We start from the raw sequence: 15,040 nt of genomic DNA on the forward strand, positions 1-15,040 counted from the left end.
AAGCCCTTAGCATAATGTCTGGCACAAAATCAGCACTGGATAAATGTGTGTTTCCTTCTTTCCTTCCTAAATAAAAAGTGTTTATACTTAACATGTTAGTAAATGCTTCACTGGGAGTCAATCCATTAATGGTTAACATGATTAATTAATCTGGAATATATGACATTTTACTCTTTAAAAATATACCAGGTATCATGATTGTACAAGAAAAACCTAGATCAAATTTCTTGCTGTCATAGGAAGGTGAAGGGGAGGGAGGAAGGGACAGATTTTGGAACTCAAAATTTTAGAAAATGAATATAAAATTTGTTTTTACATATAATTGGGAAAAATGAAAAATATATAAATAAAAACAAAAAAGACATCAAGAAATCATTTTTCTTTAGTTTTTTAAACACTTATTTGGCTTTAGATATTGAAGTAACAGCAGTTGAAATTGTTCATAACTGTAACTATATGTACAGAAAAAGAAAGTATGAACTAGAAAGAAAAAGGTTTTGATTAACTCCATGAACCTGCAATAAGGTAATGTCTTACTGAACCAAATGCTCTTTTACCTTGAAAGTTGTTGCTGATTCTGGACTGGCGACCACCAAAGGTGAAATCAACACCATGCCAGAAAAATTATTTGGTCTCTCGGCAGCAGTTAGGATTGCAATGGCCCCTCCCTGTAATGAAAAGTTAGCAGACTTCATGAACTGCTCATCTGTTTTAGGCAGCAGGTGATATTTCAAAGGGATGACACTAATGACACTTCTAACCCTAACCATGTTTGCCAAGAGTATGAGCAAAGGACATTACCTTGGACTGGAAGCTGTGGAACATTGGATAAAGTAGGACTATTATTTTATTACAAATGTTTTTCTCTGGGTTTTCCAAGAGCAAACATCTCAGAGAGTTATAAATAAAGTTCTTGCTTGTGGGCTGCAAGTTAAACAATAACACATTTACACTTCATTTCAAGCCCAAATCTGGCATAGTCCCAGTCAGGGTGGTGTGAGATTTTTAGTAATCAGATCAGAAAAGGGAGGTGCTTACACTGCTTGCTTAGTAAAGATCACAGAAACTTAGTTCCCAAGAAAAAACACTTGGTCAATTTCCTGCTACTGAAGGACCAATGCCCAGTTTGTCTGATGAAATAGAAAGAAGATTCCAAGGGGCAGGCACTCAGTAATTGGCACGGGATTTTAAAGTGTAGTGTACATTTATAATGTGTCAAGGGCTTTACACTGGTCCAAAGGTCTCCTTGGATCAAATCTGAAAAGTTCATACAAATGGTCCCTTTATTTCTAGTTCCCACTTCTACTGGGAAACGCCACAATGGCAAGATTGAAAACAATCACCACATTTAATCCTCTTCTTTATAATCAAGACACTTTTCCTTTCTGGCCTGTAGTGATCAGAAAGTATTATTTGATTGCTACTCAAGAGCCCTGGTGACTTGGTGGAACCAAGACAGGTTTTTAAAAATGATCTGACTATCCCCAAACAGCCAAATCCTATCACCTCAATGAATACTTGCTGGCAACCTTGCATGTAGTTTCTGCACTGAAGATAAATAAACTTAGACACTAAACTCCTCTCCTACTTCCATGGCCAGGACTCTGGTCTCCAGGGCTGTGAATCTGGCACTGACTTACAAGCATTAAACTGTCTGGGAACACAAAATATTCAAGATACAAAGAGAGCTGTACAAGCCAGGAGGAGAGAATTTTGGGCAAGAAGGCAAGGCTCCTCCCTTTCTACTCCATTCCCTCATCCATTTTGTTTTCCCATACAAGGTTATTGGAGTGTAGATGCTCCTAGGAGCATAGGATCATTGATTTAGAGCTGAGAATAGACACAGAGACCATCTTGACCCTTATTTTGTAGATGAGGAATTTGGCATCTAGGAAGGTTAGCTGACTTTCTCCAAATTACAGAGGATTTGGACTAAAGTCCCCTGACTGTAAGTTAAAAACTCTATCTACCTGTAATCTCTATATTCTGCAGGGAAAAGTGGCAGTTGTTCTTTAAAATCTCTCCTTTCTATCTTAGTAACACCTTTAAGACAGAAGAGCAAGGGATAGGCAAATGGAATTATATGACTTGCCCAGGGTCACACAGCAAGTATCTGAGGCCACATCAGGTCCTCCTGACTTCTATCCACTATGCTACCTAAATGCCCCTGAGTAGCTATTATAAATTGTGAAATAACATAAAACACTTTGTGAACACTAAGGGACTCTATATATTCTCTTTGTCTCTGTCTCTGTCTCTGTCTATCTGTCTCTGTCTCTTTCTTTCTCTGTCTTTCTATTATCACCATCATCATATCAGAGTGTGCTTACCATGGAATGCCCCAGAAGGAAGATAGGAAGCTCAGAGTATTCTTTTTGCATGAGATCCACATGGAGCAACACATCCCTGACGAAAACTTGGAAATCAGACACGATCATTCTCTCACCTTCGCTCTGCCCATGGCCAACTAAAAGGAAAGGACATAAAATGGAATATTGCTGAGTTCCATGAAACTTTGTGGAAAATAAAGCAGCCCTCATGTTGACCGTGGTGGCAATTTAGTTCTCTAATGGCTGAAACCTACAATGGTTTTCTCTCTCATTAAACAATATCAGTTGACCAACTGGGAGCAAAAAAGAGAGTGAAGAGTTTCTTGAAAATACTTTTTTATTTTCTGCAATGTTTAGAGAAAAAAAGGTTAACAGTGAACAAAGAATGCTTATCTTAATACATCAAAGATTCACGGTTCTGTGGATGTAAGTACCTCTTTCACCTACACAAGTAAAAACTCTCTAGGCCTTATGAGGTGGTTATAGGATCTTAGATCTAGGGGGAAACAGAAGAAAAAGAGGAAAAAGGGAGGAAGGAAGACAGGAAGGGAGAAAGGAAGGAAGGGAGGAAGGGAGGGAGGAAGGAAGGGAGGAAGGGAGGGAGGGAGGAAGGGAGGAAAGAAAGAAGGAAGGGAGGAAAGAAAGAAGGGAGGGCGGAAGGGAGGGAGGGAGGAAGGGAGGAAGGAAAAAAGAAGGAAAGAAGGAAGGAAATCTTTACTAAGCGCCTATGTTCCAAGCACTTTACAAACATTATCTCATTTTATCCTGATAACAGCCCTAGGAGTATTTTTATGTTCTTTTTACATTTGAGGAAACAGACAGTTAGAGATTAAGACTGACTTTCCCAGGACCATATAGCTAGTTAAGTGTCTAGGGATGGATTTGAACTGAGGTCTTCCTATCTCCAGGTCTAGTAATCTACCTACTACTATACCACCTTACTGCCTAGGGACTTGTGAAATTATCTATTCCAAACCCCTTATTTAAGCAGATAAAGAAATGAAGTCTAGAAAGGTGAAGTAACTTACTCAAGGTCACCCAAATAGTTGGTGAAAGAGACAGGATTTGAACCCAGACCCTTGATTCCAAAACCCCTATCAACAGTATCGTGATGATACTTGACTTGGAGAGTTATTGTGGCTTAAAATTTCAGCACTCTTTGGATGACCTGATAATGAGTCTCTCAGCTTAGTTAATCCAGTACTCAGAAGACTGGTATCAAGTTTATTATCAGCTTCACATTTAATGCCTTTCCAGAATGACTTAAGACTTCAACGACATTAGGGTTACCTTTGTACCAAAATGAGACATCAAAATGTGGTTTTATTTTTTCTTATTATAATAATCATAGTATAGCAGAAAAAGAATTAGCGTTGGAGTCCAGAAGATCTGGGTTCAAATTCCACCTCAAACACCTACTGGCTAAGTGACCCAGATTCTTAGTGTCCTCACTAAGACTAAATTTTAGAGATATCAATCTGCATTGGTAGAAGGAATACCTCACCAGGATCACTCTATATCCAGGAAATCGCAAGCATAGTACAATGTAATAATAATATTGGGGTGTCCTACTAAAGTCCTGTTCTTTTACACATTGTGGCAGAGTGATGCCCCTGGATCACCTGGAAAGTTCTACCAAAGAAACCCAACTCTGATAGGTTCTACAAAGCTGCAAAGATGTTCAGAAATAGCCTAATAATAGATGGTGTACATGCCATTTGGGGATCAGAATAACAACAAGAATCCGGAATAAGCTCAGGGAGGTTCATTGCCAAAGGGACTGGTCCCTAATGGGTGAATTATTCAGATATAGCACTTCAGGAAGCCTGCGGTGGAGTGATGAAGTGATGAATCTTTTGTAGTACTAGACCAATGATGATGATAATGATGATAAGATAACAATAATGCTTAGCATTACCTTGAATCTTTCCTTATCCTTATTCCCAATGGTCCTGTTAGGACGTTAACCTCTCACCAGGAGAGGACTCAGTTCTGCCTGCTCACTGGGCAGCTTTCGATGAAATATATATATATATATATATATATATATATATATATATACATATACATATATATAGATAAAGGCTAGTATATTTGCAAGAAGTCTTCCCTCAGAAGATGGGAATAAAACTAGGCCACTCTCTGTCCTACTTGGAGGTCTTTTTTTTTTTTTATAATGTCACATATTTGTGCTGTTTCTTTTCCTCTTTGTCATCTCCCTCTTTTCCATCTACTCTCCCCTCTTTGAAGTACATTAGTTGCTATAGAAACAATGAGGCTGCGGCTGCCTCCTGGTGCCACTGGAGAAAGCCAGTTGATAGGATGATTTGAAAATTGAAATATGCGGAGAAAGAGATTTTTGGTGAACAGAGGCAACATCTGGGAGAAATCATCTCGCTCTTCAAAATCATTCATTCAGAGATCTTGGAGGGATATTAACTAAGTCACATGACACCCCTGGAGGGAGGAATCACTTTGATCATTCTTATTTATAAAATAAATAAACCACATGAAGAGTTAAAAGATATTTTTAGCCCTGGGGTTCTCAGTGTGGAGTCTGTATAAACAAATCTAGCCATCTAGTTCTCTACCTGTCTAATCTATAATATTTCGATATATTCCATTTCTATCATAATACTATGTATTCTATTTTATGTCTTTAAAAACAATGCTCATCAGACTGCTAGATTGGTCTGTGATACAAACCAGGTTTAGGATTCCTGCTCTGGAATGGTGGGGTTGGGAGGTGTGAGAGGAAACAGTCTTATTCCTTTATAGTTGCTACAATCACTATGTTATTTTGTTTACTGTCAATGAAAAATGGAATCCAACTTATATAACTCATAAATATTAACAGTTAGTTGGGATTTCACAGATCAGTTGGTCCAATCTTCACCATTTTACAGAGTAGCAAAATAAGATCCAGAGAGAGGAATTTGCTCAAAGTCACGCATGGTCTATTAAGATCATGGTAGTGACAAAATCTAGGATCAGAGGGTTAAAATCTAGGCAGAACTTTAGAGGTTATATAATGAAACATACTTAGTTTAAAGATGAGTCTAAAATCCAGAAAGGAGATATTACTTTAATAAGGGAACATGGTTTGTAAATGACTGAGTCATGATTTGAACTCAGTGCTCTTTCCCCTAAAGATAACATTGGTTCAATATAAGCAACAAGAAATCCTCTGTACATTGTTTTTAAAAGACTCACAATTTAGCACCATGATAGGTCTTAAACTTAGAATTGGAGTACCAACAAATAAGTTTCTTTTTATTAAAAAAATTTTTACTTATTTTATTCTGAACTTAGCAAATACCAATTTAAATAAGTATTTCCTTATATGTTTTAGAACAGAAGAAGACTGCAAACAAAACCAAATCTCTATTATGGAGAGTTTGCTTTTAAAAAAAAGTATATGATTAATTTAACATATAATTGACAAAACTGTCCTTCTTGTCTTTGATTCTTTCCTTCCATTCTCTTCTCTTTTTTTTCAGGAAGTTGGGGTAAAGAGAATGATGTTCCTTGCCTTTCTCTGGCCTCCCAGACCCCATCATCAAAAACAAAATACAAGCAAATAAAAATAATAAAAACAAAACCCTTGCAACAAAATTTCACTCAAGTAAAACAAATCCTTACATTAACCATGTTAACAAATGTATGCTTCATTATACATTTTCAGTCTATTATCTCTCTGATAAGAGGTGGGTAATCTACTTCATCTGGACTCATAGTTGGTTTTTTTGCTGATCAACATTCTTGAATCTTCCAAAGTTGTTCTTCTTTACAATGTTATTATTGTAAAAATTGTTTTCCTGGCTCTACTCACTTAACTCTATGTCAGTTAATGCAGGAGATGCTCTGTCATATTCTGAATATATATTGAGTACTGATATCATTTCATTGTCTTTGATGTATAATGTAGTCCCTCTATTTACCTTTTTAAGTCTTCCATCTCTGCCTTAGTCACAAGCCAGACAACTCCAACCTCAAATTGTAGAGAAGGGTTTAGGAAAGAAAAAATGAATATTTACCTATGGTTGGTATCTGAGTAGGGAAAGAATAGAGAACTTTTAAAATTCAGCTAAAGCATAATATTTTGTTATAGTCCTTTATTTTATTCTGTGTGAATCTTTACATTTCAAGTATGTTTCATAATCCTCTTTTGTTTTATAGGTGAGTTTATTCCATTCACATTCATGATGCGATGGTTAATTGTGTATTTCCTTTCATTTTACTCTCTTACACTTTTCCCTCTATTTGCCCTATCCCTTACAAAGAAAGAAGTGGTAAGAAAGGAGAAGGCTTAGCACTAGTAATTCACACTTGATTAGATCTGCTTCCATTCCTCTCCCCTATTCTCCTTCCCTCTTCAGACACCAATCTGAGGTTGACAACTAATCACTTTCTTATTTTCCCCTCTCTTGTCTTCTATATTTCCCTTATTGAGTGCATTTTTACAAAAAACTCTTTGTGTTAATGTGTGTGTGTGTGTGTGTGTGTGTGTGTGTGTGTGTGTTCTATGCTCCTTTGACAAATTCAGACAAAGGTGAGGTTCAAGTGAGAATTACTCTCTGCTTTCTCCTTATTTGTATAATTTCTTTCTTGTGTACCTTGTTTATGTGAACTAGCAAATTCCCCCTTCCTCCTTTTTCCTCTAGTGTATTCCTTTTTTCCTCTCCTTTTTCTTCCTTCTTTTAAGATAATCACAATATGACAAAATCATTTTCAGGTTCTTTATTATTTAACTCTATGACCCTTAGTAATGTTAGGGTTCTGAATGAACATTTGTTTCTTCTTTCCCTATTAGCATGCAAATACTTAATTCTTAGATGGTTTTTCCAATTGCTCAAATGTGTTTATTCTTTGATGTTTTTCCTGACTCCTGTGTTTGCACATTTAAAAGTCTCTGCTCAGCAATACTCTTAAAAAAAACAAAACAAAACCAAGAATGCTTGAAAATCCTATGATTCATTAAAGCCTCACATTTTTTCCTTATAGGATGTATGCAACTTTGTTGGGTAAGTTATTTTTGACTATAATCCTATATCTTTTGCCTCTTGGAATAGCATATTCCAACCTCTTGTTTCCTTTGTTTTTGTAACTGACAAATCTTGTGTGATCTTGATTGTGGCCCCTTCATACTTGAACTCTTTCTGGCTACTTACAGCATGTTTTTCTCTGGTTGGGTATCTCTGGAATTTTATTATGATAGTCCTGAGGTTTTTTCATTTTCTTTTTTTTTCAGGAGATGACTGGTGTATTCTTTCCATTTCCACATTGTCCTCTGGTTCTAAAAGATCTAGGAAGTTTTCACTCATGATTTCTGAAGATATGGTGTCCAAACTCTTCTCTTTTTTCCTTGTCATGCCTTTTAGGTATTTCAAAGATTCTTAGCTATTTTTCTCCTTGATCTGTTTTATAGGTCAATTGTTTTTGATAAATTACATTTTGTTCCATTTTTTCAGTCTTTTGACTTTGTTTTAATATGTTCTTGTTGATTCACAGAGTCACTTCTATTTAGAACATTCTAATTTTTAGTTACTTGGATAAAGCTGTTTATTATCTTTACAAGTCACTGAAAATCTATGATTCATTCATTCATACGATAGCCATTTTAAGTGACTACTCCATATAAGACAAATTGTTATATTTTTGTCCAATTTCCTCATTTCACAATTGAAGATTGGTAGTGTGGTAGATTGGATTTGGAGTCAGAAAGCCTGAATTTGGATCTCAGCTCTGCTACTTTGTAGTCATGTAACTTTTGAAAGGTCACTTGATATTTCTACATCTAGGTCTACTTATCTGTAATGTGAAAGTGTGTAATTCTAAATCTTGTAATCTTATAATCTTGTAATTCATTCATTCATTCATTCATTCATTCATTCATTCATTCATTTATATAAAAAACTCTACCTTCCACCTTGGAGTCAATACTGTGTAATTGGCTCCAAGGCAGAAGAGTGGTAAGGGCTAGGCAGTGGGGGTGAAGTGACTTGCCCAGGGTCACACAGCTGGGAAGTGGCTGAGGTCAGATTTGAACCTAGGACCTCCCGTTTCTAGGCCTGATTCTCAATTCACTGAGCCACCCAGCTGCCCCCATAATCTTGTAATTTAAATTTTGTAATCTTATAAAATAAGTCATCCACAGTTATTAAAACAGCAAATTAGTGGCAGAGTAATTTCTTTCTATCTTTCTTCCTCCTCATCTCTCTTCCCCATTTCTTTTGTAATCAGCAAAACCTATTTGGTTTTAGTTTAAACTGGCCTTTTTTCAAAGATAAAAATGATGATGACATAAAAGATGTTAATAATGAATGATGAAATACTTGGAGAGTAAAAGATAGGAAGAAGAAAGGAATGGAGAGAAATCTTCATTTAATAAAACTTTTTTTTGGACTTGTGATTTCAATGGCACAAAGAACTCACAATAGGCAAACTTTCCATCAATGCAGATTGGCAATTCATCTTCATTTGACAGTGTGGGGCACTAAAACTAGGAGTGGCTTTTCCACAATTACACAGGTAGCCCTTGTATCCAGGACTTCCTGAGACACTATCCATTACACCATATTACCTTTCAAAAAGGATGACAGTGAAGTGAAAATATAGCTCCCGTGTTTTGCTTCTCACTGTGTTACTTTCACCTGAAGCTACCTCATGCCTGAAGTGGAATTCTTGATGAATTCAAGTAGGCATTTCACACTGAGACTAATTTGCACTCATCATATGGGTTTACACTTTTGGCAGGTCTGCTGACGTGACAATTGAAGGTACCATTTTGTAGCTTTAGAACATATTTAATGAAAACAGCACCATCTAAGCTTTTAGCAAAGTGTCTAGCACACAGTAGGTACTCAATAAACATTTCCTGATTGATAGATTCAGTGAATGAATGAAAGAACAAAGCATGAACATAGATCTGCTTTAGAACGGAACATCACCTTTCTTCTTTCCTCTTTCTCTCCCAAATCATCATTTTGGCTTTCTCTGATGTTAAGTTTCAGTTCATCAATTTAAGTCTGATAACATGGCCTAAAAGTTGTAGGGACCAGAGCAGGCTTTCATTTCTTTGTGGGCTTTTACTAATGAATCCCTTGAACAAGAGAGATCCTAAATAGATGCTCCCAAAGAAAAGACAGATGGGGGAAAGATGGGAAGAAGGAAAGACTCTAAAGACCGATGATAAAAAAAATGAGATTATCATCAGAGCTGATTTCTCTGAGCATTTTCTGGCCCTGGAATGCTTCAATTAGCCAGTAAAGAAACTTTGGACTGGCTATCCCTCCATGCCTGGAATGGTTTCTCTCCTTTTCCCCACCTCCTGGCTTTAGCAGCTTCCTTCAAGATTCAACTTAAATCCTACCTACTACAAGAGGATTTTCTGGGTGTAACCCTCCCCACACTCACAAAACTCCCCTAAGTTCCTTTTCTTCCCTCACATTACCTCCCATTTACATTGTATATATCTAAAGTATATATCTGGTTGTTTTTATGTTTTCTTTCCAATTAGAATGGAACCCCTCTGGGTCTTTGCCTTTCCTTAAAACTCCAGCAAATAGCACAGTGCCTGGCACATAGTAAGCATTTAATAAATTTCTTGTTGACTAACACAGTAGGAGCTGAAGTAAGAAGGTGCTCTCTTGCAATATCCTGATTTATTTTGATCAAATTGCTCCCTTGTTGGCTCAACAAATTTTCTAGTTTTAAGACCTTTCTCCTTGCTAGGGAGTTAACCAAAAAAAAGGAGCTGAATAACTCATCCTTCTGTCACCTGCTAGTAACACTTCCTCTGAGCAGTAGTCCTACCCTCTTTTTATCCTTTTAGCTACAAATACAGTTAAAAAGAACATTTTGGAGCTTGTTTTTAGAACTATTATTATAGATTTTAACTTTTCTGACTTTCTAACTTTCCAGACATTCTCTCAGGCTGGTGTCAGCTTTATATTTATCCTTGGATATTATACAGACTCCCTTCCTCAGAGTTGCACATTTGTTTAAAACCTGACCTCTGACACATCTCTGTGTAGCTATGCTCATTTTTTAAATGCTTCTTCTTATCTCTCTGACTAGAATTTCAGTGCTCAGACTCTCCCATTCCTTGTGAGTCACATCCCCGCTGATAGACACTGGTTAATAGGATCATATATATTTTTTCTTTGATCATTCAGAAATATGTCTTCCTCAAACCAAGGGCATGCCCCCGACTATTCTCAGCAGTCTTATTGAATTCCTTGTTTTCTTCACAACTCAGCTCAAATGTCACCTTCTATAGGAAGCTTTTCCAAGTGCCAAACCCTCAACAGTTATTTTTTTCTTTTAAAATTTTATTTCTATTTTCAGTTTCAATTTCTCTCCTCCCTCCATTTCTCTCCAACCCATGAAGAAGGCAAGAAATACAATATCCATTATACATATGAAGTCACATAAGGCATATTTCTGCATGAGTTGTGTCTTGGGTAATTTTCCAACTATTCTGTATTTATCTTATATATGCCTAATGATTTATGGATTATTCTCCCATCTGACTGAGATGGGAAGTCCTTAAGGGCAGGGACTATTGTCCATGATTTTTTGTTTTGTTTGCCACTTTTGGCATTCCTTACACAGAGAAAACACTGATATACAGTAAGGCCTTACATAAATAATTGACAGATTTTAAAACAGTATGGTCATAGTCCCCTGATCACTGCCACTTCCATATCTCCAATCAATTCATCCCAGATGGTCAGGTAATTTTGGAGTAGTAGTTTCTCAGATAGGATCTAGAACTAGTAAAGGACAGTAAGAACAATTCTGCACCATTCCCCCTTTTCACAGATGAGATAAGCAAGTCCTACGTAAATAGAAGGTCCCACTCACATTTACACGAGTGGCAAAGAATAGAGCTAGGATCCTAACCTGGGTTTTTTAAAATCACAAAATCAGTCTTTTTTCCTCTCTATCTTGCTGTCTCAGCACCTTCCTCTGCCGTTTGAAAGATAACATTGGGCACAAGGCAAGTATCAGATGTTGTGTTTGAACAAATGATCATTCTAGAAGAGTTGAGTTTATGTTCCCCCTGTGCCCATTTTGTCAACTATATTTTGAAAGAATCATCTCTTCCTTCCATCTGGCCAAGTGGTTTGTATTTATGCATCTCTGGTAATATTCCATCTGTTTTTCTCTACTTTAACCCTCACCCAAATTCTCTCTACCATCATTCAGACTCTCATATTTCCACATAGTGCTTTGCCACTTCTCATTCCATTAGATCGGTTTCTTTGGGACAAGGTATACTCTTCCAAGCATAAATTCTCTCTTCCCAAATATCAATAATACCGAGGAAACCAGATGAATGTTACCTGCTTGGGTGGTCATTCCAATTCTCACCCCTTCATATCATATGCAAGTTTTTTATCTTTTACAAAATAAAAAACCTTCATATTTTCAAGGGCTTTGCTCTTTGAACTTTGTTCAAATCCCCCACATTGGAATAAATCAAGGGCACAATTATTAGCTCCTTAGCAAGCTATTTATTTACTTTAGTTCAATGGACATTTCTTTCCTCTTCATTTCAACAGGAATTTTTCCTGCAGGCTGAAGGGCCACTGAAGAAAGCCAACCTACACCCAGGGGTCAGAACTGACTGGAGCTCAGGCTTCAAATTTCACTTGGGAACTCTGGCTTTAAGACCTTCTCTTCCGCTATCTTCAGATGACTGCATCCCACATGCGCACTGACTTATAGGGAGCTTAAGAAACCTCTAGAAAAAAGGCAGGAGAAAGGAATCTTGTACTGTACTAAAGGGGGATTTGAATGCAAGTGAGAGTCTTGGACTGTTTGACCCCTAGAACTTTGAGGTAAGACAAAGAGGGAACAGAATCTGATAAATAAGGAAACAGCCTCTCAAGCTGAAAGTGAAATTCCTCACACGTGTTCATGAGGTCATGTTCGGACTATCCCTATAAGGTCACAGGGTCCAACTTAATTTTGGTTTCTAGGTGCCATTTTAGACAACATTCACAGTAAGGAATGAAAGATTCCGACCTGACATTTAAAGGGGGAATCAAAGGGGAAAATGCTCCATCCGTACCAATTGCTCAATTAACTCATACTGCCGAATAACAAGTGCTCTAAAACAGAGCCTGCTTAAGGGACACATTAATTATGTTAGAAGAGGCTTTCAGCAAGATGAGACTCACACATGATGCAGTGGTGGCAGATTTAATAAGCTGAAGAGAAAAGAAGAGAGATCATTTTCTATTCCCTACAGGGTCTTTGGGAGAATTGGAAGCCTAGAGTTTTCACTGGTTTTAGCCGGTGCTCCTAGAATCACAGAAGGTTAGATCTAAAAGGGACTCGAGTCCAGTCTCCTCATATCCAAGAGGCAGAAACTGAGGGTCTGAAATAGGAGGTAAATCACTCTGAGTCACAGAGCAAAAAAGGAGCCGAGATGGGGTTTGAACTCACGGCATCCCGGGGCTAAGGCTAGCTCCCAATATACAAGCAGCTCAGGGTCTAATGATGAATTTAAGGAGAGAGGACAGAAATCAGCTGGTAACCTCCCTGAGGGAAGGTACTCTACATCTTCCAAGTTTTGTCTCTTTTCTAGTACCTATCACAAGCCAGTTCACATCTACTTTAATAATCAAGGATCTATGATTTAGGCAATGTGTGTGCTTTCCCCGATGATAAAGGCAGCAACTTCGCTACCTCTTAAAATGATCTTCAAGAGGTGCCATGGCCAAAATATATTATCCATTTGGGTGGCAAGCCTCTCTAGACTTTGCTAGGCTGGACATCAGACAACAGCCATGCAATCTATTACCAGGATGCAGATTCAAAGTGTTTCTAGTTGGATAGGACGCACCACAGCTTAGACTTCACTAGTTTTGCCTTTGAGAAGCCACAGTCACATCCATTGCGTAATGAGGAAGATGGAGAGGGGAGAGAACGACTATGGACATAGCAGGTGTTTAATGACCCTCTGAAATTTTAATATTTATTTCTATATTAATTATATTATATGTTACATATTGCATATACTATAACTTTACATTATATATTATATTATATATAGATAGATAGATATGAATTTTTATAATTAAAATGTTTTCAAATGTCCACAGGAATGCCTCTAATAGCATTTTAGTTGCCAATTCCCACTTTCACGAAAGTCTTCCTTATAGTCTATTGTTATTGCTTTCTCAATTGTTTTCTGTGCTCCTTCCATAGAATTGTTCAATCAAAAGTGATCTCTGATAGCCAAATTGTGCTCTCATCCTATCCTTTATTTCATCCATTTGTTTCCCTATTAGTGTCCTCAAATAAGTGAACACTGGGTTTGCAGGCTGAAGAGAGTGTAATCCTTGGAGAGAATTATCAACAAGCATTTATTAGGTCCCAACTGTGTGCTAAGCATTGAAATGATAAAGAATGGCAAAAGGGACAGCTAAGTGACTCAGTGGATTGAGAGCCAGGCCTGGAGACAGGAGGTTCTGGTTCAAATCTGACCTCAGATATTTACTAGCTGTGTGACCCTGGGCAAGTCATCACTTGACCCCCCTTGCCTAGCCCTTACCGCTCTTCTGCCTTGGAACCAATACACAGTACTGATTCTAAGACAGAAGGTAAGGGTTTTTTTTTTTTAGTGGCAAAAGACAGATACTGCTCCCAAGAAGCTTACACTTTTAATAGGGGAGATAATATATATATATGTATATATATATACACACATATGTATGTGTATATATGTATATATAATTATATTCAAATAAAATCTATATAGGTAGAATTGAGGATAATTAATAAAGAAGAGGACAGCTAGGTGGCTCAGTGGGTAGAGAGTCAGGCCTGGAGACAGGAGGTTCTGGGTTCAAATATGACCTCAGATACTTCCTAGCCATGTGACCCTGGGTAAGTCACTTAACCTTAATTGCTTGGCCCTTACTACTCTACTGTTTTGGAACTTATATGTAATATTGATGCTAAGACCGAAACTAAGGGTTTAATAAATAAAGAAGAGGCACTAGCATTAAGGGGGTTCAAGAAAGGCTTCTCATAAAAGATGGGATTTTATTTTATTTCTTCTGGGTTATACATGAATTATCATGCAAAAATTATTTCCATATTACTCCTTTTTTAAGTGAATAATCTTATGAAACCCAACCCCCAAATCATATACCCAAATAAACAAGTAATAAATCATGTTTTCATCTGCATTCCTCTTCCAACAGTCTGAAGATGGGATTTTAGCTGGGACTTAAAGGAAGACAGGGAAATAAAGGCAGAGATGATGAAGGAGGGCATTCCAGGCATTGGTCACAACCACTGCAAATGTCCAGAGTTTGGGACAGCAGTGCCATAGGATCACGGAGTTTGTGGGGTGGGTGGGAAATAAAATTGTAAGAATGCTGTAAAGGTAGGAAGGACCAGATTGTGAAGAGCTTTGAATGCCAAATAGAGGATTTGATATTTGATTTTCGGAGTAAGAGGGTGACACTGGGATTTATTGAATAGGGGACTGATATGGTCAGATCTGTATTTTAGGAAGATTAACTTGTCAGCTGAATGGAGGATGGACTGGAGTGGAGAGAAACTTCAGGAAGAGAGGCCCACAAGCAGGGTATTGCTCAAACATGAGGTGATAAGAGCCTGCACCAGCTTGGCAGCAGGTAAAAGGGGAGGGAAGGAGACATTATGCAAGAGATGTTAAGGAGGTA

General features: G+C 37.5%; 1 protein-coding gene across 1 annotated transcript in view; it reads right to left on the minus strand.

The window, feature by feature from the left end:
- The window catches only part of MGLL (monoglyceride lipase), a 142,488-nt gene that overhangs the window by 32,465 nt on the left and 94,983 nt on the right, over positions 1 to 15,040 (minus strand). The window contains exons 3-4 of the mRNA XM_044676210.1: positions 2,331 to 2,467; positions 558 to 668 (exon numbers count right to left, since the gene is read on the minus strand). Of these exons, the coding sequence (XP_044532145.1) occupies positions 558 to 668; positions 2,331 to 2,467 (248 nt within the window). The remainder of the gene's footprint in view (positions 1 to 557; positions 669 to 2,330; positions 2,468 to 15,040) is intronic.

This window comes from Gracilinanus agilis, chromosome 1 (assembly GCF_016433145.1).
Source record: "Gracilinanus agilis isolate LMUSP501 chromosome 1, AgileGrace, whole genome shotgun sequence".
Taxonomy (NCBI): domain Eukaryota; kingdom Metazoa; phylum Chordata; class Mammalia; order Didelphimorphia; family Didelphidae; genus Gracilinanus; species Gracilinanus agilis.